The sequence below is a fragment of the Penicillium odoratum genome (genome assembly GCF_028828045.1).
Source record: "Penicillium odoratum strain IBT 22623 chromosome Unknown utg000005l_segment0_segment0, whole genome shotgun sequence".
In the NCBI taxonomy this organism is placed as follows: Eukaryota; Fungi; Ascomycota; class Eurotiomycetes; order Eurotiales; family Aspergillaceae; genus Penicillium; species Penicillium odoratum.
Genome location: NW_026643147.1, coordinates 5,974,834 through 5,999,520, shown reverse-complemented (window position 1 = coordinate 5,999,520; position 24,687 = coordinate 5,974,834). Strand labels below are relative to the sequence as shown.

At 49.1% G+C, this 24,687-nt stretch overlaps 8 protein-coding genes across 8 annotated transcripts; 6 read left to right on the top strand and 2 right to left on the bottom strand.

The window, feature by feature from the left end:
* Positions 1–242: 242 nt before the first annotated feature.
* Positions 243–1,743, top strand: N7520_007823 (uncharacterized protein; the record flags this gene model as incomplete). Its single annotated transcript, XM_057141757.1, has 6 exons — positions 243–426; positions 487–605; positions 661–722; positions 775–800; positions 860–1,209; positions 1,264–1,743. The coding sequence occupies 6 exons, from the start codon at positions 243–245 to the stop codon at positions 1,741–1,743; spliced, it is 1,221 nt and encodes a 406-aa protein (XP_056995763.1).
* A 754-nt stretch (positions 1,744–2,497) lies between these two features.
* Positions 2,498–11,288, bottom strand: N7520_007822 (FMP27 family protein; the record flags this gene model as incomplete). The annotated part of the gene is made up of 3 exons (XM_057141756.1): positions 2,498–2,555; positions 2,612–2,718; positions 2,772–11,288. The coding sequence occupies 3 exons, from the start codon at positions 11,286–11,288 to the stop codon at positions 2,498–2,500; spliced, it is 8,682 nt and encodes a 2,893-aa protein (XP_056995762.1).
* An 802-nt stretch (positions 11,289–12,090) lies between these two features.
* Positions 12,091–12,885, bottom strand: N7520_007821 (uncharacterized protein; the record flags this gene model as incomplete). Its single annotated transcript, XM_057141755.1, has 4 exons — positions 12,091–12,322; positions 12,503–12,563; positions 12,617–12,730; positions 12,807–12,885. 4 exons carry the CDS (start codon positions 12,883–12,885, stop codon positions 12,091–12,093), a joined length of 486 nt encoding a protein of 161 aa, XP_056995761.1.
* Positions 12,886–14,229: 1,344 nt separating this feature from the next.
* On the top strand, positions 14,230–16,092 carry N7520_007820 (translation initiation factor 4B; the record flags this gene model as incomplete). The annotated part of the gene is made up of 7 exons (XM_057141754.1): positions 14,230–14,233; positions 14,348–14,401; positions 14,454–14,498; positions 14,557–14,559; positions 14,628–14,711; positions 14,764–15,057; positions 15,113–16,092. 7 exons carry the CDS (start codon positions 14,230–14,232, stop codon positions 16,090–16,092), a joined length of 1,464 nt encoding a protein of 487 aa, XP_056995760.1.
* Positions 16,093–17,733: 1,641 nt separating this feature from the next.
* Positions 17,734–18,692, top strand: N7520_007819 (uncharacterized protein; the record flags this gene model as incomplete). The annotated part of the gene is made up of 2 exons (XM_057141753.1): positions 17,734–17,929; positions 18,082–18,692. 2 exons carry the CDS (start codon positions 17,734–17,736, stop codon positions 18,690–18,692), a joined length of 807 nt encoding a protein of 268 aa, XP_056995759.1.
* Positions 18,693–19,370: 678 nt separating this feature from the next.
* Positions 19,371–20,597, top strand: N7520_007818 (Gfo/Idh/MocA family protein; the record flags this gene model as incomplete). Its single annotated transcript, XM_057141752.1, has 6 exons — positions 19,371–19,401; positions 19,477–19,502; positions 19,570–19,748; positions 19,813–20,096; positions 20,168–20,508; positions 20,556–20,597. The coding sequence occupies 6 exons, from the start codon at positions 19,371–19,373 to the stop codon at positions 20,595–20,597; spliced, it is 903 nt and encodes a 300-aa protein (XP_056995758.1).
* An 861-nt stretch (positions 20,598–21,458) lies between these two features.
* On the top strand, positions 21,459–22,264 carry N7520_007817 (60S ribosomal protein eL32; the record flags this gene model as incomplete). Its single annotated transcript, XM_057141751.1, has 4 exons — positions 21,459–21,498; positions 21,761–21,885; positions 21,938–22,059; positions 22,156–22,264. The coding sequence occupies 4 exons, from the start codon at positions 21,459–21,461 to the stop codon at positions 22,262–22,264; spliced, it is 396 nt and encodes a 131-aa protein (XP_056995757.1).
* A 798-nt stretch (positions 22,265–23,062) lies between these two features.
* On the top strand, positions 23,063–24,529 carry N7520_007816 (uncharacterized protein; the record flags this gene model as incomplete). The annotated part of the gene is made up of 2 exons (XM_057141750.1): positions 23,063–24,136; positions 24,191–24,529. 2 exons carry the CDS (start codon positions 23,063–23,065, stop codon positions 24,527–24,529), a joined length of 1,413 nt encoding a protein of 470 aa, XP_056995756.1.
* Positions 24,530–24,687: the final 158 nt, after the last annotated feature.

Below are 24,687 nucleotides of genomic sequence, written 5' to 3'. Positions count from 1 at the left end.
GTCGTTTCCGGCATTGGCGAACTAAAAATCTCGTTTTGGCTAAGACCAAGTGATCATCCTATTTTCGTACTCCTTCTTACAATCTTCTTTCTCCTTATATCTATCTTATCGTCGGATTTCCTCTCAGTTGAAACCCACTATGTCCTAAAGTACCCCAGAAATCCTGTATCTATCGATAAGACAACAAATCCCCCTGGATCAATCCGAATTTCCCCAACGCGATCCGTCACATCGCCACGCTGATGGAGGACCCCGAAAGAAACACTGTTCCTGTGCATGATGAACCCCCTCCGCTCCCATATTCGTTACACACAAGGAAAAAGTCGATCGCCTTTTTTTGGACTATATTTGTGCTTGATACGTTAGGCCAGCCGGTCGGGTTATACTGGGGGCTATGGTACGGAACCAATCTGTCGCATAATTTGGGTATGTTTTGGTTTCGTAGGATAATATATCCGCGAATGGAATGGCTAATGGTTTTCTTAGTATTTTCTATTGTCACTGCTTGTCTGGGAGGTATTTCTGTTTTTGAATACTTCTATCGTCTACACAACCTCATCCGTAAGAACTCGCGCGCCCGGCCGCTGAATGCTCGAAAATCATGGGTATGCTTAACTTCCATGAGAGAAAGACGAAGCGCATACTGATAAGCATTGTTAGCTGGACTTTTTCCATATCAACTTCACTATCGTCTGGCTCATTCTGGCTGTTGAGTTGATTGTGTATGTCAACAACAATCATGTGCTACTTTGAACAACGCTAATCGAATACCAGTGGAACCGTACCTCAAGAGCCATACGGTGAGAGAAATTCACAAGAGAAACATAAAACGAATGTCTATCTTCTAACATGCAAATAGTGCGCCTCGTCGCTATGGTCCTCCCAACCGTTATGTTCTATTTCGGAATCGTCCACCTCGTCCTCGACATCCTACGCATGTCCGGCTTCAAAGCCCCCTTCCGCATCTCCTCCACCCCCAAAGGCTCCGTAATGCCAACAGCACTATACGCCCTCATCGAAGATGTCGTCGCTGTCGACGGCGGGGGTGGCCAAATTTACCGCTACGCCCTCCGAACCCGATATTTATCCAGCCCATACTTCCGCCGCATGCTATTCGAAATGAACTGTTTCTGGAGCGGGGGGTCAATACTCTGCGCAGCAGCCATCACCGCAATTATCTTCACAGTCTCAGAGCCCGTTGCATTCACGGTACGTCCAAAATCCAACCCAAACCCTTTTCTGAACCACACTGACGTCACATAGCTCGGCTGGTCCCTTCCGTTCGCTTGGGCTCTGGTCTGGACTGCTATTACCATCCCCTGGGTACAGAGTGATCTGCGCCGCGAAAAGAAGGCCTGGGCGGAGAATAGGGGACAAGGTGGTATTCCCTGGGTGGACGATATTGACGCGCCAACTGCGCGCACGCGTTTCGCTTCTGTCCAGGATCGGATTATACCGTGGAACCGAGAGAAGCAGAGCGTGCCGTCGACTCCTTCTGTTGATGGCGCGCATGATGGGACTCAGAAGCCCGAGGCTGAAAAGGTCGTTGCGGGGGCTCCTAGTGTTCCTGCTAATGCCCATAGGCCTGAGTATATTCTTCTCGGTGAAAGTACGGCAGAAACGACGAATAGCGCTGCTCCTGACGAGAAAGCTGAGCTTCCTGCTGCCGAAACGACTGGCGAGGCGCCTACTTCAAGTACTGCTACCACTGGCGACCAGATGAACAGCCATTTGAAAATTTAATCTGTAAGAACGCATGACTTGATGATATCTTTGAAGTTTTGACTCTCATTTTTCGGCCCATTTGGTGGCTATATTGGATATTTTGGATACTATTGTTCATATGTTGGTTTGCATATGGAAATACGTCATAGAAGCAGGCGACATTGGCATTGGAGTGATTTTCAAATACGTTTTCCGTCTGCGATTTCTGTCGGTTGTATATACCCTTGATCCTTGTCCATTGATATTACTTACGCATATGAGAAAAATGAAAATATAGACATTTTACTTAATTCAATTGGACCATTGATGTCACACCACATGTGCATATATGTACTACACGTTTGATCATCTTGGAACATTTGAAGTAACTATCGATCACGCTTGCCAGCCGCGCATGGCGCAGCAGCAAGGTAAATGAATTTTGAGGACCAAAAACCTCAACCCTCTACTCCCTCAATGCATGCCAAAAGGGCCAAAATGAAGAACCGAGATATAGTGACAATGTGGATAACGCAGGGGGAGAAAAGAAAGCCCACTTTCCCTCTCCCACCTCCCGACCAAAATAGATAAGTAAATACAAATGAACACAAAAATGAACGCCGATATATGGCCCCGCTGCACATAGAGGGTATCTAAGAGGAGACACGGTAAAGACCAAACAGAGTGAATTGGTATGTGACTGGAGGTTGAAAGCCACAGAGGTGGGATTAAAACAGGTAGAGGTGTAGAGGATTAAAATGAGGTAAGTGGATGGTTGGTGAAAGTTGAGCGATCATCCCTTCCGAAATGTGAATTTCCGACTAAGATTGCGGATTGTGTTGTTTTTGTGGCTGAGAAACAGAATTAGTATTTGCCACATAATAGTACGTGCCGGGTTCTTTCTTACCTGTCATCCTGCTCGGAGCGAGAGGATTCGACTGTGGTCACTGTGTGGCCGGAAGTCAGATTGCCAGCAGTCATGGGTCTTGGTGCGTTGACAAAACGACGGGATTCCTAAGATGAGTTAGTAGATGAACCTAGTGGGTAGGAGGAATTTGGGTACAAACCTCCCAACGAGAATCCACATCCACTCCACTGGCAGACCGCGAGTCGGAGATTGGAGGATCTTGATTATCGCGGGCATCAGAGCTCAAAGACACCGATCTCGCTAAGGGTGAGGCATTTGACTGCATGGACTTGCGCGAAGGAGACTCGGAGTACTCGCTATTGGAGTCAAAGCTGATCATACTAGGAGGATTGCTTCGAGGGGGGTGAATAAGAGTTCCCGCGTTAGGAAGAAGTTGAGACGAGGATGCAAGCTCGCGGAGCTTCTTCTGCTGTTGCTTGGAAGGGCGGTGGTGGGAAAATTTGTTTCCGAGGATGGCAGGAGCGTGCGAGATGAGGGCTTTGATGACATCCTTCTTGAGACGCAGAGCAAGATCCAAATTCGACCATGTCTTGTTCCCGTACTCCAGAACTGGGAGACGGAAAACGAAGTCGTGGAGATCTTCAATGTTGTGCTCACCCTTGCCCTTGTAGCTCATGCTGAGAACCACGTCATGTACTTTCACGCGTGCAATGGTCATGTAGTTGGAGGCTCTGGAGATCATTTGCGACAAGTCATCAGTGGGTTCCTTGGACTTGCCGCTCTTGGGCTTGTGCAGGGCGAACTTTTTCCTTTCTTCGCCCGCACTTTGACTAGACATTGATCTATCGGTAGGCCGCTTAACCAGCATACGGATGCTTTCAGTAGACTTCTTCTTCGACAAGCTACCGGTGGTCGCAGGGCGAGGCAACCCTCGGGAAGGATCAGGTACGTTCAACTGAGTATTGCTCCGATGGATAGGAGTCATATGAAGACCCTTGATATGGCTTCGTCGGCTGGATTTTCCCTCTTCAGAAAGCGAGAGGGTGGGTTGCAGACGTAGCTCAATAGATCCAGGGCCCTTGGATAAAGATAGATCGTCCATTGATACATTGTCATCGTCGACGCTGATTGACTGAGAGAGCGACGGAGCATTGGAGTCGTTGTCCTCATCATCTGACTCATCGAATGTTTTGATGTTCTTGAAAGGCGAAAAACCGCCATCTCCAAATCCTCCGGAACCCATATTAGGGAAGACATATTCGAAAAGCTTGTGACCAAGCTCACGCTCCAGCTGGATCTTAAGCGGGAATAGAGAAACTTCAAAGTCATCAACCACGGGAATTCCGGCAACGGCTTCTAACATACGCCACTTGACTCTAAGCATGGCATCATCCAACGTTCGTGGCTGATCGAGATAAGGTGCGATGATCTGGGGATAGATCGCATCTGGCAAGAGGTTCAAACCGTTTAGCCTTTCAATAGCCACGAGATTGTGGTTGGATCCATCGGTATTGTCTGTACGCTCATAAACAGCGTTTTGAAGTTGAAACTCCACCAATGGGGCAGATGCCTCGTTCATCAAATGCCAGACCACCTCGCTTGCGGAAATGCTCCAACGCAGCACGCCATTCGCAACAGACGAACTAGGCTCGGCACGTCTTTGAGATGTCGTGATAGCTTTCATCATAAAGAACAACTCATCCTCACATTGAGATAAATCGCGCTCCAGCGCCAGCCGGTCTTCCCAGCCCTGTTTGTCGAGGTACTTGGCATTAATCTGGAAGTATTCCTTGATCTCTTCCAGCTGGCGAATACGCGACTGCAACTTGAAGACCATCTCTGGGGCACCGCGAAGATCGCTGAAATCAGACATAAGCATGATCTTTTCCAGGCGCTCGTTCCGGACCTTCTCGAGTGGTTCACTGTAGAGCATAAGATCCAAAACAATGATGTACATGGAGTAATACTCGGCAGAGTCGCAAATAGCGCGGAAGTGAGGGAAGTCGACACTGATTTGGTCCATACGGGCCTCTTCAGAAGGGTGAGATCCATGGTGGCCCTTGCCTACTTCCTCGTTGTACTTCAAACGAAGGTTATTGTACTTGTCGTAGCGAAGACTGGCCGAGGTCTTCTGCACGATTCGAGAGAATCCGAAGGGATTGAGTTCGAAATCAAACATTGCCTCAAGGGTCAACCAAGGTGGCCAAGCAGATCCTGGCGCGTTGCCATATTTGTTACCCGCGTATAATTGCAAGTTCGCCATTAGATTCTTCTGAGTCGCAACGAAAAATTGGGCACCGTCCATCTCCAGAGAGAACCGGCGTTGGACCAAGCCGCTGACATCGTCTGAAACACGCTCTTTGTCCATGATCGACACCACCTTGAGTTCCATTCCTTTAGCAGCCACCAACAACACCGACTTGTGATTCTTCTCGCTAAGTAGTTGAATTTGAGGAGCAATGAGCCGCAGATAATAACTGTTTTGCGGGGTAAACTCTGGCGCAATGTTTTCGCTGGAACTGTCTGAATCTTGGGGTGAGTCGCTATTGGGTGAGTCGCTATTGGGTAAGTCGGTATTTGAATCAGTCGGTTCATTTTCCTCAGCATTGACATAGCGCTTGGCATCGCTCAGAAGCTGTTCGATTCGATCCTCGACATTCTCATCCTCGTTGTCGCTGCGAGTCTGCTGTTTGGACATCTTGGGGTTCTTCTTTTTGTACTTGTTTTGCTCGTCCACAATATCGAGAATGAACTTAACGGCCCGTCTAGACATGTAGTAAACAAATCCTCGGCGCTGGCTCACTTGGTGGCTGTATCGGAGGATGATATTTCGAAGCGAGTTGTTCCATTTCAGCTGCATGTTGTGGATCGTGAAGCGATTGTTGAAGTCGCTGGAGTATTCATCACTAGCAGACGAATAGATGCCATCAATACCAGAAGCACGACCATCGGCGGTAGAGTCTGCATCATTTCCTGTGCGGAAAGAAGCTTCACTGGGTGCAGCGTTAACTCCCAGATTGTTGCGATTGGGCGTTCGTTCATCGCGTGCTAGGAGTTTCTCGAGGCGATTCAAAGTCGATGTCAGGAATTTGCGCCGCCTGGAAAGGGATTCGGCCTGGCGAACGAAAGTCTCGTGCTGAATCTTCAAATCAGGGTTGTGGTCAACATCCTTCATCAACTTAAGCTCTAGCTCCCCGATAGTACGATCAAAGTTGCGGATCTGAGCTTCAACTGTTGCAAGGCGGTCCTTGATCAACTCGATCTGAACACGACGAGGCTCATTGGTGTCTGACATCACGCATTCATGAGTTGGCTCATGTCCAAAAGTACTGTAACCGGTTTCTTCTGATCCGATATCACCATGGTCTGTTTGCCGGAAGTAGGTGAAACGTGGAGTAAATGCAAGCGGAAGGATCTGTGTCTTCGGATTAGACTCTTGGGGTAGAATCCAGTCTGGCTCGACAAAATCGTCCATGTCAATCCAGTCCAAATTTTGATCCGGGATTGTAAACCGAGAAAGGTCAACCGTGGCCACAGGTTGCTGGAAGGAAGATATAATGTCATCTCTATTCTTTTCAATGTCCTCTGCTGACGTGCCTTCGATGCTAGCAGAAACAGCACGGAAGTCGGCTGATTGCAAATCGATCAGAGCCTGGTTGATGCGCATTGCACTTGTCTTGGTCTGTTTAGAACGGCCACGGGCTTGAGTCTTGATCTGTTCACGCCGTTGGTGAACATCAAGCTTCAAGCTATCGAGGCGCACCTTGAGACCGGTGGCAGTTACAGCATCTTCGCCATAATCTTCGCGGTCCTTGTGCTTATAGATATGTGCTACAAACAATGGGGCAAGCAGAACCTTGTATTTGACAGTCGCCAGATGACGATTGAACTTCTTGCTTGTTTTCGTGATACCCGGGAAGAGCGGGCCCTGGCGAACTGGAAGAGACATGACACCGGAGAAGAGCGACCACCAGCTGAAAAAGTGAGTGAAGAAGCGGGGAGACAAATGAGTGGTGTTGTAACTTGAAGACGGCTGGACACCATCCACAGTCCAGTTGCGTCCATGAGGAGCAATGATTGATATCGATAGATGAATATGGTCACTCCGGAAGCCACGATAGGCATCGTAGTTGGCGCGCTGTGCAGCATCGACGAATTTGGGATTTTTGAGAATAACATCATAATGTGGCTTGAATGCGAATGATCGTGATTCGCCATCAAGTTCACGTTCAAACACCAACCCAGCAGCCCATTTCACATCACCGGACAACTTCATGATGACCTTCTTAAAGTACGCGGCATTCTTCTGCTCACTTGATTGAGAGCTGGCATCCGCGTCTTCTGTAGTTAATTCATTTGCCCATCGAGCTTCTGCGCTGTAGTCTGGGATTGCCAGCACATATTCGCCACTGGTCACGCTCATGAACTCCATTGGATCATCATTGGGATGAAGTTCCCACTTGACGTCTCTTCGCCAGCACATAACAAATCCACTTCCGAACCCTGTTACAACGTAAGGATCTCGAGAACCCTTAAGGCGCAAATGAACATCGCCGTCTTCCTTCCAAAGCACCTTGATGCGAGAGTGGAAGCTTAGTCGAATCTTGTCCCAGAAGCCAACCCGGTCAGAAGGATCAATCTCAGGTTTGGTGAAACCCTCGATGATCTTCATCATATCTTGGATCACGGGCTGATAGGAGACTCCCCAGGAGATGCTCGTGGGCAAGCTCGTATTGATCTCAATGACTGGATCGGAATATGTCTTGACAGGAGACACTGAACGCCAGACCTTCATGTGGAACGGATCAATGCGCGAGCCATCCGCCGCCGAAGCAGAGGGAATAAGCTCCACTTCAACTTGTCTTGCAGATTCGTGGTCACGATACTCTTCGGCAATGACAAAATTGGTTCGTAATGACCAACTAGGAAGCCTTGGAGACTGTCCGGGCCTTAGGGCCGGGACATGCAGTAGGTCCAAAGGATAGTCTCGCAAGTTGACGCGCGCTTCACCCATCTCCAGATTAAAGCTCATTGGAATAAGTAAGCCATACTTCATGGACATGGGCATGCCCTTACCAACGCGGTGAAGGAATTTAGGGAAGTCATCGATCGGGAAAGATGGTTTGTCAATCACAAGATTCACATCACTGATCAGAGCAGACAACAAGCCCGGTCTATTGGGGATTGCCAGAATGGTCTCAGTTTCCTTCGCGTCGTCAGGTGGTTCATCTGCACCAGAGAACAGGTTTCGGACTTCTTTGATAGAAGTACCCTGAAATTTCATGGAAGCATCGATCTTCTCTTTCCACACCTGGGCATTATGTTGCTGAAGACGGTTCCAAGCAGCTTCTGCGGATATCTTTTGCTCCGCTGTCAAACAGGTTTCACCCACGGTATCGTAGCGATACTTCCGGGCTCGACCACGAGATGGCTCGTCCTGCTTGGATCGTGTATCTGCGCTCTTGCTTCTGCGGGTTTCTTGGCTGGTTCGTTCGCTGCGCAGGGTTCGATGGCTGGATTTGGCCCGTAATCTTGAGGAAGCGCGCCGTTGGTCAGACTCTCTAACCTTTTGCGCTTTCAAAAAGAACGCGTCCTCACGAGCCAAGCGCTGTGTCTGTTCGATCAAACCGGTCCGATAGATACAACTCAGCTTCCATTCAAAGGCGTCATCTTCAAGCTCGAAAAGGAGAGCTTTGCTGCGAAGAGACACTCGGGGCACTTTTTTAGGTCCTTCGGGTTCTCGAACAGAGACAAACTCTTTGCATCGGGCCTTGAAGCGATGATGCAATTGCTTAAATGCCTTTGAGGTATTGATAATATTGTCGAAAATGCGATGCATCACCATGTGGTGGGGGACGCCAATTCGAATGAAGTCTGCCCACAAATCAATTGACCTCTCCTCAACCAAACTTGAGCCCTGTTTGTATTTCATTTTTCGGAAATCAAGTCTGACATTGTTCATGCTGCCGATTCTTGCCCAGACACCCTTGAGCTTGGGGGCTTCGGCGTGGAGACGGACAAGATTAGCCTTAACGTGAGGAGTGGAAAGTCTGTGTGAGCCACCTGCCAGTCCGTAAATCTGGAGCATCATCGGGGGATCGTGTGGCAGATTGGTCTTAAGCTGGACAACAGTCGCTTTCACGTCCATGGTGATGAGCTCGTGCTTTGTTGACGATGAAGGTGACATTGGAGGAGGTGGCATCGATACGCTTGGAGCTCCTTTATGTTTATTCTGAGGGGAGTTGGAGTCTCGTGGTAGAGGTCTCAGAACGTCTTTGATCACAGACACTGCAACGCCCACACAATAAAACCGATAGAGAGAATATTGCAGGTAGATTCCTTTGAACACGGAGTTGATGTGCAGCATAGGTCCGAGCCGGTCGCTATGCGTGCTTAAGGCAATCTCGAATCGAGGAAGCGAGAAGAAAGGCTCTGGTTCGAGATAATCATCTGACTCGATCACGAAGCCATCGAAGCCTCGCACATGAAGCGCGAGTCGCCTGCCATCTGTGGCACCACGCTGAACATTCTTCGGGACGCTCTTCGGAGGTGAAGTTGGCGTAAATCTGAACGGCGATTCATCACTAATTGATTGGCTGGAAGTACGCCTCCTAGCAATGCTGCCAACATTGTGTTCAGTTTCCTGCACCTTGTATTCTGCTGTCCAGGACTGTAGCTGGAAAGAGACACCGCGGGAGATTTCAGACACCGGCTTGTCCACCCCAGCGATTTCCAGGCTGAGCCCAGTAGACTCAAATGTAAATTGAAGGAGCCATGACGGAATTTTTCTCAATGGGCTTGTCTTGCGCTCATTTGGCGGCATTAAAACTCTCTTTTGCGGCTGCAAATGCATCCGGAATTGTTCAAGAACTTCTCGAATTCCACGGTTGACTTCCTCGTTAATCATGTGGACAGAGCTATCATTCACGCTACCTGAGGCAATGACTTTTACCTCTGGGTTTGCATCGAGATGAGCCTTGAGCTCCAGGCTCTCTGTCGTCAGCAGATTATGCTTCTCACCAGCAGGAGTCTGGTAGTAAAATTTGTGAGACGCAACGCGGTAGATGGCTGAAAGAGAATAATGGGCGCCGCCCTCGGATGAATGAGATGATTCGATGTCCAGCGATATTGACGAGATGGATGAAATGAGGAGATTGTAGTCATCCGGAGTGCCTGACTCTTTTGGTATGGGGAGGACAAATCGGATAACAGGTTCATGAACGGACAACTTGATGGTGGCCTTGGGAAGCAGGCGGGTAAATAATTGGTGATTACTCCGCTTCTTTACTCGAGGAGAAGAAGCTCGCGCTTGTGCCAATTTCAAGAGGCGAGACACATGCTGAGGTCGCATATCGAGTGACGGTGACGTGATGACAAGGTTGGCGAAGAGAATATTGGAGTTCCGCGCCTCGAGATTCTCTTCATCGAAGCCGCTCACTGTCTTCGATGGCAATGTTGTCTTGATTGTTGTCGTAGCCATGGGAATATAGAGAACATTCTCAATTTCACCCGAGTTGTCATCCAAGCTGACGGAAAGAGAAATGGCGGCCAGTAACGCTTGGTGGGCGACGTCGGTTGACTGAAAATACATACGGTGCTCGGGGCTTCTTTGGTCCATTCGGTGAAGATCGACTCCCAGCTCGTGGGAAACCACATGCAGGAACACAGGGCTCTGGCCTGCAGAAAGAGATCCAAGACTGCGCGAGAACCGGAAGAAGCTCAAAGCGACCTGGATCTCCTGGATCCCACGCAGCAGAGAACTAGCAAACTCCTTCGAATCGGCCACGGTCTGCACGATGGAGTCATCTCGGCTGCCAGGCTTATCGAGCTCCTCCACGAAGTCGGCAAAGGAAATCTCGTCATCCGTGTCACCGCGCGGCTCCTTGGGTGATGGTTTCTGGGCGGATTTGATGCGTTGGAGAAGCGAGCTGATTTCATCGTAGGGGATGTGCAGTCGGCCAATCTTCAGCGCGATCGAGGCATCCCGAAGTCCCTCGAGATCTTTATAGAGCAGACCATGCAGGTTCACACCAACAGTGTCCAATATCTCTGTTGGCTCCCGACCGTCCACTGCGAGGAGAACATTTTGAACATTCATAATCCATTCGGCCGGGCGCTGTTCCTGAGACATATCTTTCTTGCGCCGGAAGAGCTTGCCCCGTTCCACCATCTTACTCCGGGTGTCCACGGCCAGCGACAATGACCCCACTTGTATTTGACCGGCGCCAAGAAACTGAGCGGTCGTGTTTACTGCAGAGATATCAACGAGAGCCAGCCAGTTGATTTGTCGATGCAGGCGCTTTAGGCGCTCCTTCAGCCGAGTGAGTGTCCTCCATGTTTTACTCCGCGGGGTGGTCGAGTCGGGGTTGGGGCTCTCAGGGATGGGGCTTCCAGGACTCGAGGATCCCAGGAGATCTCGAGGGGGCTCTGGTTTTCCTTTGGCCATTATCGCCGTATCCAGTGTCACCTTCAAGTCCGTCAAGCGAATACTGATCCATGTTGGCTGCGCGAAGGACGGGGGGTGTAGCGAAAACCCGAGTCCACGGATTTCAATGTGTAGGCCTTCCCTCGGGGTGTATGCGATGCGGCGAAGCGAAAAGTAACCGATCCGTTGAATGGAGATTCCTGTTGCGATTCGGATTACCGCGAACAAGACGAAGGAGGATACGTAGAGGATCAATAAGGCCAAGAGAATAGAAGTCGGGGTGAAGAACATGGCGAGGTCGCGATCAGCAGGGGCTGATCTGTCGAACAGAGACACGGCGCAGCACAAAGAACATTGGGTTAATCGATGGTTGATGTCTTTCAATCGATCACAGGGAAGCTGTCCGAATCATCCGCTTTGGGTAAAGTGTCGTGTCGTGTCGTACTTTTTCGGGTGGTCGGGGGTGAGAAGTTGATGTGTTTAACTTGCGAAAGCAGGGAGAAAGCTCCAATGTCAGTAAGACAAACACCACATCCCCATCTTATGTTGGTAAAAGGTCATACTGGAGCTGTAGAAATGACAAGTAGTGGTTCTTCGGACGCGTCCGGAGAAAGATTGAGCGGGACCGTAATCTGCCACTTTGCACATCTGGCTTTTCTCTGGCAGGACCTTTTTACAACTCCGTAAAGTCCGATATACATGGGAATTCACCTATAATAGCTTTTCTGAATTTCTATCTATGTAATTGCTCTATGAATCTTCATTTCACAGAACCCTCTTGTGAACAAGATCTTGACGCGTGTTCTGTTCCATGGTTTCATTTCGTGAGGCTTTTTATGGCTCACGATCGGCGTTCCCGGATTCGATCCCCCTTTTCTCCAAGCATGACGGCACCGAAAAGTGGATTCAATGGAAGAAAAATAGAAGTAAAATTACAATGGTTTCGAAAAGTATCATACAATTATACAATCCACCCACATGCAGTTAATTGACCCAGTAAAATTAGACATGCAGATGTCATGCCAAGTCTTTGCACTGCAAACTTCCCCAACATTACCCAAAGTGTCGACAGAGTAAAAGCGGCAGGGAGGGGTCATTGTTCGGTAGTAGACACTGGGCGGGTCTTCTCAAGATCCTCGATTTTCTCGTCAAGGAGCGCGATTTCCGCCTCAATACCTAGTAATTTCTCGCTAAGCATCCCACGGTACTCCTCATCCGACAAATTCCGTAGAGGAATCCATTTGCTATCAGCCATGCGCTGGAAGAATGGTTTGGAAGGGTTCTGGGCCCTTTCCACCTGCCATGCATCAACTCTGTTGAAGGCGCTTTGACCACAGTAGCCGAGCAATGAGAACACAACAAGGCCAGGGATCAGCCTGCCGCCTAGATAATAGGAAAAGGCTTTGGTCAGTGATCAAAATGTGGCTCGATTTGGGGGATTATAGATACCCATGAGCCTAGTCACAACTCCGCCGGATATTCCTCCAGTAAGAGCGCTGACATACGCGCGTTCTTGGGGGGACGCTTGATCTTGAAAGTGAAGTTTGATAACGTTGCTCCGTAGCCCTGGACATACAAGTTGAGTGGTTGACCAGATAGTGGACTGGAAATGGACTTACACCAAAAGGTTGTACCGCATGCAAACCAGTGAATACCGCAGGATAGCGAATGGATCACTGGATTTGGCGATTTGATCACTCCTGCTGCTCCTCCATATATCAAACCGGCAGCGCCTGAAGAAACAGATAAGCATAAGTACAATGAGAACCGGGTATTCCAGGACCTCGATGGACATAGGTTGAGACTAACCGCTCAAGGCGCCCACTTTGACTGCCGCCAGCAGAGGATCAGACCCAAAGCTGTCATGTGGACGATTGTCCCCGTTCATGTTGTGAACGGACTGGACAAAGATGCAAGCATTCCTTTGCTATTCCAGATGTCGGCAGAGTCGACTTCATCCAGCTGGAAAATATGGGGTCACGTGTGTTTATGTAATCCATGGGATAGGAACAATGGGATACATTTAATGGCTAATCTCATAAAATAGCGGAGTTGAGCCAGACATGTAAGGCATTTGTTTCTTCTGATGACTGAGTAAAATATTATTTGAAATGCTTACGGGGGTGTGGATTTTGTCTTGGTTTGTGCTTTTAACATTGAACATTCAAGGTCTTGCATCGGTTTGCAATCCGTTGTACACACATATTAATAAATATGTCTCCAAGCTTGAAGTTTGAACCTAACAGAAGTATCACGCCCTACCTAGATTAGCATCTAATAAGCATCAAACCAGAAGTTAACAGTTGGTAGTGATGTTGAAGGCAATAGAAATTAAATAAGATAAAGGTCATTTTAGAATACAACGTTGGACTACCTATGCACTTCTTACTCAAGATAATGAAGCGACAGGAAATGACAAAAAAATCTAAAGATGTCCATGAGCACAGCTATCTTTACAGTCTAGAACTAAAGTCTCTAGTCCATTCAAGCTGAGAAATTGATAAAATTTCCTTACCCATTAGTCTGTCGAAAAGTACGAAACCGTGCCCATTTCTCAGTCTACAGTAGATTGATGTTTGTTTTGTTTGCATTCATACTGTCTACTTTGTATGCCAAAAGATGTATCATTTGCTTGTACCCATTTAATCTAAATGTTGGATCGACCATCAAACCAGACTGACGTAACTAGTTAGTGCGGCTGTATGTTTCCCTGTTGATTCCCCGCTAAACCAAGACTAAATTTCTCAGTGGTTTAACCACGGCTATTCAATCCTGCGACTTTTCTGGTCTACAGGCATTTTCCCTGTAAGTTTTATTTGATAGAAACCCCCCCAAATGATAGCTTGACGAAGCCAAATATCGAAATATAACTGTTCCTTAGGTGATTTTTCTGTTTGATGATTTGACGCTATAATTGTGGTCTGTCTCTGTAGGACCGGTTGTCTGGCGGCTGTGATTGGACTAGCGGCACCACTTAAAAATTATCACGGATTAACTAACCCGTCCACTTCCATCTCGATTGCCGACTTCCCCTCTAACCAACTTTTCGTGAAGTGTGTTTCTACTGACCTTGAAATTCAAGGCCAAACCTGTCCTAATTCACTTCTTTCGATCGGCTTCCCGAGTTTCGTTTGGGTGTCTGTCGGTTTTTTTCTCGCCATTTCCCCACCTCAAACCCTACTGTGTGAAGCGCGCACAAGTCTGCTGGCGCGCCAACCTCTAAACCGCAATCATGGGTATGTCGGGATCGCCTCACTCTCTTACCCAGTCGTCAATTTGAGAGCAGGATGTCTCGATCAGCAGAGACATATTTGGTGGTCAAACCCCCGCTAACGAGTCTTCTCCACTAGCGCCTAAACAGAAGGGTCAGAAGATGACCATTAGTAACTTCTTGGCCGATGAGAGTGAGTGTTGGAAGATCTACTGGGAAACCAAATTAATACTAATGGACCATAGGCCTTGGCTCTTGGGCTGATGAGATGGAGGACATGCCTCTCCCATGTAAGTCGCTAATATCCCCGCTATATTGTGATCCTACGGTTACTAACGAGATTTGTAGCCGGTATGTCGCCTGATCTCTACGGTTCACACCTGCAATTTGACCTCGAACGGTTTACTGATTCGCAACAGGACCTTCCGCCTCCTCTGGCTTTGGTAGCCGCCCTGCCGGTGGCATGGGTTACGGTAACAGCTTCGGCGGTGGTAGCACCTTCGGTATGCCATACGATCATGCGAATTTATACAAGATCTAACATTTGCGATATAGAGCGTGAGACCCGTGGAGGATATGCCGTTCGCGAGCCGCTCGACCTTCCCACCGAGCCCCCTTACACTGCCCACGTTGGCAACCTCTCATTCGATGCGACTGCCGATGATATCTCCGACCTCTTTGCGGAGTGCAGCGTCACCAACGTCCGCATTGTTGAGGATAAGATGACCAAGGCCCCCAAGGGCTTCGGATACGTTGAGTTCGCGACCGTTGAGGGCCTCCAGAAGGCTTTGGATCTGTCTGGCACCTCCCTGCAGGGCCGCACCATTCGCACCAGCGTTGCTGAGCCTGGTGAGTGTTTCAGTCGCGTAAGATGTCTCTACCAGAACTGACAGGTTGTCTATAGCCAAGGAATCTCGCCCGGAAGGCCGTGACCTTGACTGGACCCGCCGTGGACCCCTTCCCGCCGCTCCTGAGCGCCGTATTCCCGAGCGCTCCAGCTTTGGTCGCAACATGGATGCCGGATCTGATGCTGGCAGTGACCGTGGTGGCCGTCGCAACAATTTCGAGTCGGATGGTAAGTTCCGTGATTTCGGTAACTGGGAGCGCAAGGGCCCCCTTTCGCCGCCCGCTGGCCCCCCGCCCCGTGAGGGTGGTCGCCCCCACAGCAATGAAGGAGGACCTGGCTTCCGGAGAAGCTCCCCCGCATGGGGCGAGAGTCGTTCGCAGGAGGATGGCTCGCGCCCCCCTGCCCCCCGTGTCGAGCGGGCCCCCACTGCCGCTGATATGGACAACCAGTGGCGCTCCAAGATGCGCCCTGATCAGCCTCCCAAGGAGGGTAGCACCCCCACATCCCCGACTGTTCCTGCCTCTCGTCCTAAGCTGAACCTGGCCAAGCGCACCGTCCCCGACGCTGCTGCTACCGCCGCCGCTGGCGCTGGTGACTCCAAGGCCAGCCCCTTCGGCGCTGCTCGCCCTATTGATACTGCCGCTCGTGAGCGAGAGGTGGAGGAGAAGCGCCAGCAGGCTCTGCGCCAGAAGAAGGAGGCCGAGGAGAAGGCCAAGGCTGAGAAGCCCAAGCAGGTTAAGGAGAGCAAGGATATCCGTGTTGCCGGTACCGATTCCAACAAGGATGATGTCGACACCCCGAAGGGCGCTTCCAACTTCGAGATCCTCCGGCGGGCCGGTGGGGAGGAGAGCGGCATGAACGCTGATGCCGATGCCGAGGAGACCCCTGCTCCTGCCACCGAGGCCACCGAGGCCAAGGAGTCTACTGCCAACGGCAACTGGAGAACTGCTGAGCAGCCCACCGACGAAAACGATGGCTGGAGCACCGTCAGCACCAACAAGCGCAGCAACCGTCGTGGTGGTGGCCGTGGATTCTGATAACCTTATCGATACCCCCGAAACAACCTCCGCCTACCTCCGAATTGTCGCACCCGGGTGTGCAAATGAACTCGTGACCCTGCTTCGAAGATCCTTACCGGGGCTCCCTCGAGAACTATGACGTCTTGAGTGATTAGGCTATAAGTCATGGCCTCGATGTCGCTTCCGTGAGCATGTTTCTTAGGGTATATTTCTTTGTACGCCGTGCGACAGACGGTAGTTGTTTTGCCCTCCCTCCTCCTCCCTACTTGTTTCCTCCTCATTTTGTCCTTGGTTCATGATCTTCCCACTATTCTCAGGCTAGATTCTCGATACACATCTAGTCTTCGCTCTGATGATTTGGCAGTCTGAAAAGTTTATTTTCCTACGTTGTTGTTTTACTGTCTAGTATGATGTTCGCTATCTAGCTACTATTCCCGTGCGTGTGACTCGTGTGATTTGCCCATGACCATTACAGCCGATGCGAAATGAAGATTACCCGATTTCCTTTTTTCCTTGTCTTTCCAATTGACCCCAGGTGGTCGTGTTATGTCTCTTATGTGTTGAGTGTGGGATCAGAGCTGTTTGAAGGAGTTGGTGTCCATCATCCACCATGCACCCTCTGATTCCCTACTCGACCTGCTATGTGATCACGAACGACTCTATGAGAGACGAAGTAGTCGCCATGAGCATTCTCATAACCTCACCCTTGAGCCCTCGATGACAATGAATCTCCGATATTCTTTCAGGTCTTCTTTTCTCCTCAATTCCTCTCCACTCAAGGCCGCATTTGACCTGGTCATCTCCTCTCTGCACGTGCTTGTGATCTCAGGGTGTTCCGTTCCGTATAGAATGAAATTCAGTCTTCATTGACAATGATTCTGCTCCTTAGAAAAGATATAGAGATGTGGTAACCAGATGTTATGCACCCCACCGAGGCAGTATAGGGTACACGTCTGACCGCTTTAAGTGGATCCCACAATACTTTCCCTGCATTTTCAACGTTTCAAGTACTCCGTATTGTTCGAAAGGAATCGAGTACAGGTTCTAGGATATGGAAATGAAAATTTGAAGCTTTCTACGGAGTACCATGGGATCGTTCCTGCGCCACTTTACCCCTATAGGCGCCCAAGGGATGAAGAAGCCAGTTAGCGGTAAGGGTGATATAAATAGTATACGGGATACCAGCCTCCAGGGGTTACCCTCTGGTATTACTCAGGGCAAGTTCATCGACCACGAGGTTGGTACATGTGGTCATGATGACATGGGGGCGGGGCCATGTACAACGATGTCATCGGGAGTAGGCAAACAAGATAGATCATATAGAAAGAGATATTGGTAAAGATATAGATCTAGATCTGTCGTAAGAGATTCAAATTAAAGATAATAAAAATAATTACAACATGAGACACGGCCGAAGATAAAAATTCGGTGGCGCAGTATGGAGTAAATTGAACCCCTTCAAAGGTTTTCGGACTTTCATTTGTTTCCTCGTTTCATGTACTAAAGGATCCAAGGCTCGGAGCATTCCAGAGCTCACTTAGTTCCTATTTACTTGTCACTTGAGGACTGCAACTCTGGAATTCCGCTCGGTTTCCCCTCATCGTTACACCCCAGTTCGACTCCACTTAAAAAACGACCTCGGGGTTTCCCCATGCTGTCATGTCTGCTACGACCACCACAGTCGCGACCGCCACTCTTGTCGGAACATCTACTATGAAGGCTGTCGCTACAGTCACAAATAGCCACTGTCCAGCATGTGGATATGGCGACTCATTTGATCCTTCCGAGGCTCAACTCCGGATCCAGGAGTTAGAGGGGCAGATTCAGGACTTGACCCATCGTGTTGCCTTAGATGGTGAGTAACAAAATAAACCCCAAGCCTATACTACAGGGAAACAATAGTGTAAAAAAAAAACAAGCTCCTATCCAGCAAAGAATCCTCATACCGAAAGAAAAGTTCTGAAATTTGAGAACTTCAAACGCCTGCTGACCGACTCTTTCCTACAGCAAACAAACTCGCCGACTATGAAGACGAGATTGCACGTCTACGCAAATCCCAAACCTCCCACAGAACTTCCTACGACACACCCCGAAATAGCACCTCTCCACCAACCTCCTCCCATACCAACAAATCAACTCTCTCACCAACCCAAACAAAACCAGACGCTTTCTCCCAACCAACAACATACCACAGCCGCCTCTCAACACTCACCTCCCTTCTCCCTTACCGCCGCGGGAGCTCAACAACCAGCGCCTCCGCAACCACTACAACACCCCTACCAGCAACCCCAACCTCGATCCCACCCAACCCCCTCCAACAATCATCCCCAGCAAACAGCGACAACGCCGAGCTTCAAGACGCATTGTCACGCGAACAAAGTCTCCGCAAAGCAGCCGAGTCCCAGCTCTCTCTTGCCAGCAATGAGCTAGAAGAGCTAACAGTACAGCTTTTCAGCCAAGCAAACGAAATGGTCGCGCAAGAGCGAAAAGCGCGGGCAAAGCTCGAAGAACGAGTTGCCATACTCGAGCGTCGAGATATTGAGAAACGGAGTCGATTGGACAAATTGGAGAAATCCATGGCGAGGGTGGATAGGTTAAAAGCGTTGGTTAATTCGTGATACCTGATTATAACGATTGCTATGATTTTTTTTTTCTGTTAGGTTGGCGGCTTGGATCAAGTTCAAGGTTCATGATGAGTTCATGATGAGCTGCGCCGGGGACGGTGTTTGGTTTGGATACTGCGCTTTTTTCTTCCTCCATTGTGGTAGGCTTCGATTCCCATATTTGCATTGTGTTTTTTTTATGCTGGGGGCGCTTTGGATTTGGATTTGGATTGTTTGGTGCTGGCCAGGAGAACTTACTTCTCTTGCTATTAGTATTAGTCATTTGAAGTGAAGTTTCAGTATTGAGGGCAATGTTTATAGGAAACATCTCGCATTAGTGCTTAACATTGCATCATGCACATCCAGCAGAAATAAAGTAAGATTTGAAACGACATGATCATCTCAAGCCCTTAGACTCAACGGCATCTGGCAGTTAGCATAGAAATCGGACCGAAAAGGGCGAAGCCAAGCTTGTGGAGGCGAAATGAGGGTTGGACCTTCCCACGTTTGGAAGTCGGTGGCTCCGGACTGAAGAACCCCACTTACAGTCTGCATGCTTCTGTATGCCATTCCAGCAAGGATTTGACTGGTTTTCACATTGACACCCATCCACGGAGTTACACCTAACTTCCCTTGTCATCCTCTTTCTTCCCTAATTTTTTTTTCTCAACTATACTTCAAACGGACTAAACCATGGCTATCGGTGTAGCTATCATTGGCAGTGGTAAGTGAACCCCCAGGTGCCGAGCCGAATCTTTAAGTACAAATGAACGATAACAGAAGCTGATGGTCTATATAGGCAACTTTGCTAAGGAGCAACACTTGGTATGAGACAGGGACTCCAACCCACTGACCTATTATACAAACTAAACATCCTCATCAATATATATAGCCCGCTGTAAAAGAAGTCCAAAACCTAACCCTCAAAGCCATCTACTCACGGTCCCTCAAATCAGCACAAGATCTCGCCAGCACCACAAACAGTGTCGATCTTTACTCCGAGGATTCCGACCCAGGACATTCCTACACAGATCTCCTAGCTCGCTCAGATATCAGCATGGTAATCATCGCGTACGCAACCAAGATCTACCCAAGCAAAGCCTCGGAAAATCAAAGTCTAACAAACCGTGTGCAGTCTTCCAATCCTAGTCCAACCAGAATTCATCCGCCAAGCTCTCCTCGCAGGCAAGCACGTTCTTTCCGAAAAACCTATCGCTAAGGACGTCACAACCGCCCGCGAGCTTCTATCATGGTACCAGAAGAACATCGACACGAACCAGGTGTTCTGGGCCGTAGGCGAGAACTACCGATACCTAACAAAGTTCCTCTTTGCAGCGGAACAAGTCCGGCAACTGGGACCAGTACGCAATTTCAGAGTCAACGTGCATAGCCTTATCATGCAGGATAACAAGTACTACTGTACGTCACGAACTCAAATTCTGACCTGGATACATAATCTTCTATATTGAATCCCATACTAAGCATATCAGTAACCGCCTGGCGCAGAACACCCCAGCACCAAGGAGGATTTCTCCTAGACGGCGGTGTTCACATGGTAGCCGGTCTCCGACTGATTCTCGGACCAGAAGAGAAGATCACCACTGTCTCTGCGCATACACAGCTACAGCAGACATATCTGCCTGATGTTGATACGGTGGATGCGGTTGTGAAGACCGGGTCTGGTGCTACGGGCGTCGTGTCTCTGTCGTGGGGCTCTCCGTTTAATGATAACGTGTTTGAGTTTGCTTGTGAAAAGGGCATGGTGAGATTGCATTTTGATGGAGTTACTGTTGATGGGAAGGATCATGTTATTGAGTTTGATGGGAAGGGGGTTGTTCCTGAGGTTGCCGAGTTTGCGCTGGCTATTGGGAATGGCAGGCCTGTTGCGAAGAGGCAGTCACCCGAGGAGGCGTTGGCTGATTTGGAGGTTCTGGAGCAGATGTTGAGGAGCGGGGAGAAGGATGGGGAGAGGATGGGGGTTCAGTGGCAATAGATGATAGAATGATAGGTAGGGGATGTGCCCAAGGTCTAGGGTGGTGACAGTTGATATACTAGACAACTTGAGCTGCAAAACATCGGATTCCATTCTGGAACAAGTAAAAACAGCCTTGGAAAATACAGATCGAAAAGAGATAGTCGAGGCTTTGTTTTTCCTAGGTACAGCGATTGATTATCATTCTATTCTAGTTCCATCTTAAGGTTCCATGAGCGCTCTTACGAGTCACTGCACATGCTTTTCTTCGAACGTGCGAAGGAAGACCACAGGAAAGGAGCTACTTGATATACATAATTGAAATCTGGTAACGAACTGCGACATTCAATATGAGCATAGGAGATTCAGATGAAGTACTCCGTAGACTGTATAGAGAGGAACATGGTCAGCCGTACATAACATTACATCACTTTTGACTAGAAAATATGTGCCTGAGTCATATTTAAAACCAACAGTCAATAATTTGAGAACCATATTCTTTAATTCAGCTTAGAACTAATCAATTAATCCGAAGATCGTCGATATATACATGAGTTTTCCCAATTAGGCAATCTTGGCAGGGCTATGTGTCAGCCAACCCTACGCTGACATAATCCCACCTATTTCGCTTAGGTCGCCCAAATCACACTAGTGTGGGTCGCCCACGCCGCTCTGCTTGGAAGTTTTCGAGATTGACTTCGTTCCGACTCGACAACTCTCAACGCCCGGCGAGACCCAGCAACACCGACAAAGTGAGTCACGTCCGTTCGATCGACAACTTCAGCATTCTGACAATTTTCTCCCTACAGATGGTCGCCGCTAAGAAGCACATCCCCATCGTTAAGAAGCGTATGTTCACCCGATCTTCGACCCTGCGAATCCCATGGCCTGGATAGGATCGCCCTTCGACCCGACGACGTAAGGAATCGAAATCGAAATCGAAATCATAGACGAGAAAGAGAAGGGCATTTGAAACGACATGAGGGGAGATCTTGATTTTGATTTTGACTTTTTTACGCCAATTTGTCACGGTCGGAGAGCGATACAACCACAACCACAAGGGATTCAACGACTACCGATTCAGAATGGAAGGACTGACTGGATGAAATAGGTACCAACCGCTTCACCCGTCACCAGAGTGACCGGTTCATGCGTGTTGGCGCTTCGTGGCGCAAGCCCAAGGGTATTGATAACTGCGTCCGCCGCCGTTTCAAGGGCCAGATTGCTATGCCCTCCGTACGACCCCTTTGTCCAGGATGCTAGAAACCAAGACTAATAAACAATTCAGATCGGTTACGGTTCCAACAAGAAGACCCGTCACATGATGCCCTCCGGCCACAAGGCTTTCCTCGTCCACAACCCCAAGGATGTTGAGCTCCTCCTGATGCACAACCGCACCTTCGCTGCTGAGTACGTCCACCTACGCGGCCATGGTTGAATGGCACGACCGCCACAGCACAACTAGTCCGACTGCTCGAATGAATCACCCGCTAACCCAGTCTATAGGATCGGCCACGCCGTCTCTTCCCGCAAGCGTGTTGACATCATCGCCAAGGCCAAGGCTCTCGGTGTCAAGGTCACCAACGCCAAGGGCCGTGTCACCACTGAGGCTTAAATGGAATGAACCCCAAAAAGTTCTGTTTCATTATGTTTTAGGGGATATTCGCAGGAGCAGAGGGTTTTTGTACGGTCGTGATATCTCTCTGGCGATAACGAATTTCAAGGATTGTGCATGCCATGCCATGTGCGGCTCGCGCTTGGTCAGAGTGCTGGGCGATAGAGCGAGAGAAACTTGTTCTGAAATGACAAACAAAAATTCAAAAATTCTCTTCTGGGCATGCAAACTGCTGCGTGTAAAATGTACCCGTACCGTTACAGCTATGATTATGATACCTTTGTAGATGGCAATGATCGGCTACGCAGCCAAGATGTGGCTTGATTTAACCTCATACTTTTTACTCCTAAACTCCAATCTCTTCAAACCTATACTTAAATGCACAGCCCACGGGGTTCTTGGAGTCTTGAATTCTTTGTCCGTGCAGGGTTAAATGATCGCCAGACCCACCTCGTCAGGGGTCCTTGATGCGGGACTCTGTAGCACTTAAGAGAAGAGCAAAGACTATGTGACTCCGAAGGAAACACAATGACAGTTGTAATTCCGATCTGCAAGTTGTTTTTCGAAACCGACCAGCTTGTACTCCCAAGTTTGCTCCGTCATTCTTCCAAGGAAAAAAAAGTGGAACACGACGATCTGGCCAATGTCATCCCCAAACAAGAAACAAGCCCCAGAAACAAGCCCCTAAGGTCCACCTAGGGAAAGCTGATACTTAACCCCCCAGCCTTCCCTCACGTTCGTTTCATCCTCTCGAACATGGAGGGATCAATATAGTCTTTCTATCCTTTCATCCCTACAATGCTCACCTTCCCCGCCCGGTACTCGCGCTGGCTGCCTCTCCTTGCCGGGGCAGTCATAATATTCCTATTCCTGCACCTCCGACACTCCGGCCAGGGATTGTATACCCCAGTAATAGTCACCGAACCATCCACAACACCATCCAATCAAACAACTAACACCAACGCCAACACCAATCTCGACATCAAATCCAACATCACAGACTTCAACCCAGCTGACTCCAACCCCACATCCGCCTCGTGCCGCCCACTCCCCGGCATCGAAGACATCCTCGTCATCCTAAAAACCGGCATAACAGAAGCCCAAGACAAAGTCCCCGTCCACATCAATACAACTCTCCGCTGCATCCCAAACAAACTAATAGTCTCCGACTACGAAGAAGAAATATCTGGCCTCCACACCCACGACGTCTTCCGCAACACAACATACACCCTCCTCGAAAACCTAGACTTCGCTCTCTACAACCGCGCCAAGTACCAAGGCCGTGCAGGCCTCAGCTCCGAAGATGTAACCAAAGTCGCCAACAGCGCCGCAGGAATGATCCAGAACCCAGGCTGGAAACTCGACAAATGGAAATTCCTCCCCATGGCCGTCGAAGCACGAAACTCCAACCCAACCGCGAAATGGTACGTCATCCTCGAAGCAGACACCTACCCAATCTGGCCTACCCTGGTAGCCTGGCTTGCGCAGCTTGATCCAACCGAAAAGCTCTACCTGGGCAACCAGATGCAGATTGGGGAAGACGTATTCGCGCACGGGGGGTCAGGCATTATACTTTCGAATCCGGCGATGCATGCGCTTGCGGATGAGTACCTGCTTCATATGGATGAGTGGCATGAGAAGACGAATCGGCATTGGGCTGGTGATTGTATTATGGGAATGGCGCTTAAGGCTATTGGGATCCAGCTTACGTGGGCGTGGCCTCATGTTACGGGGCATTCTGTTTGGGAACAGGATGCGATTAATGAGGCTTTCGGGAAGGTTCAGTGGTGTTATCCGCCTGTTACGTTTCATCATATGACACCCGTGGATATTGGGCGGATGTTCGAGTTTGAGAGCGAGTGGCATGCGGATGTGAGTATCTGTCTTTATGGTGGTTTTGGTCGTTGCTTACGGGTTTTTTTTTAGGGAAATCCTTCCTATCCCTTGTATAGTGATGTGTTTCGTCTACTTGTCCGTCCAACTCTTGTTGATGTGAGAGAGAACTGGGAGAACTCTGCTCCGCAGGAGGTCCTGAAAGAAGGCGAGGATAAGACTCCGTTTACACATTTTGAGTGTGCGGAGATTTGTGCCCAAAAAGAAAGGTGCACGCAGTATCGCTTTGACGAGGCTGGGACTTGTAAGGTCTCTGACTATGGGCTTAGTGGCCGACCTTCACCGGGTGTTACTTCTGGGTCGATGTTGTGGAGGATCGATGAAAAAGTGCGACTTTTGGGACAGTGTGAGAGTCCGATGTGGATATTGTGAGAAATTTTTCATTCTTCACTTTCTTCCTTTTGTGTTTGTTTTTGTTTATGTTTTTGCTTTTGATTTGCGTTGGGATTCATCACATCGGTACACGGCGTATGGTATGGGATGGTGCATTGGGTGGAGATAGCATTGAATTTTGTATAGATTTTGGCATA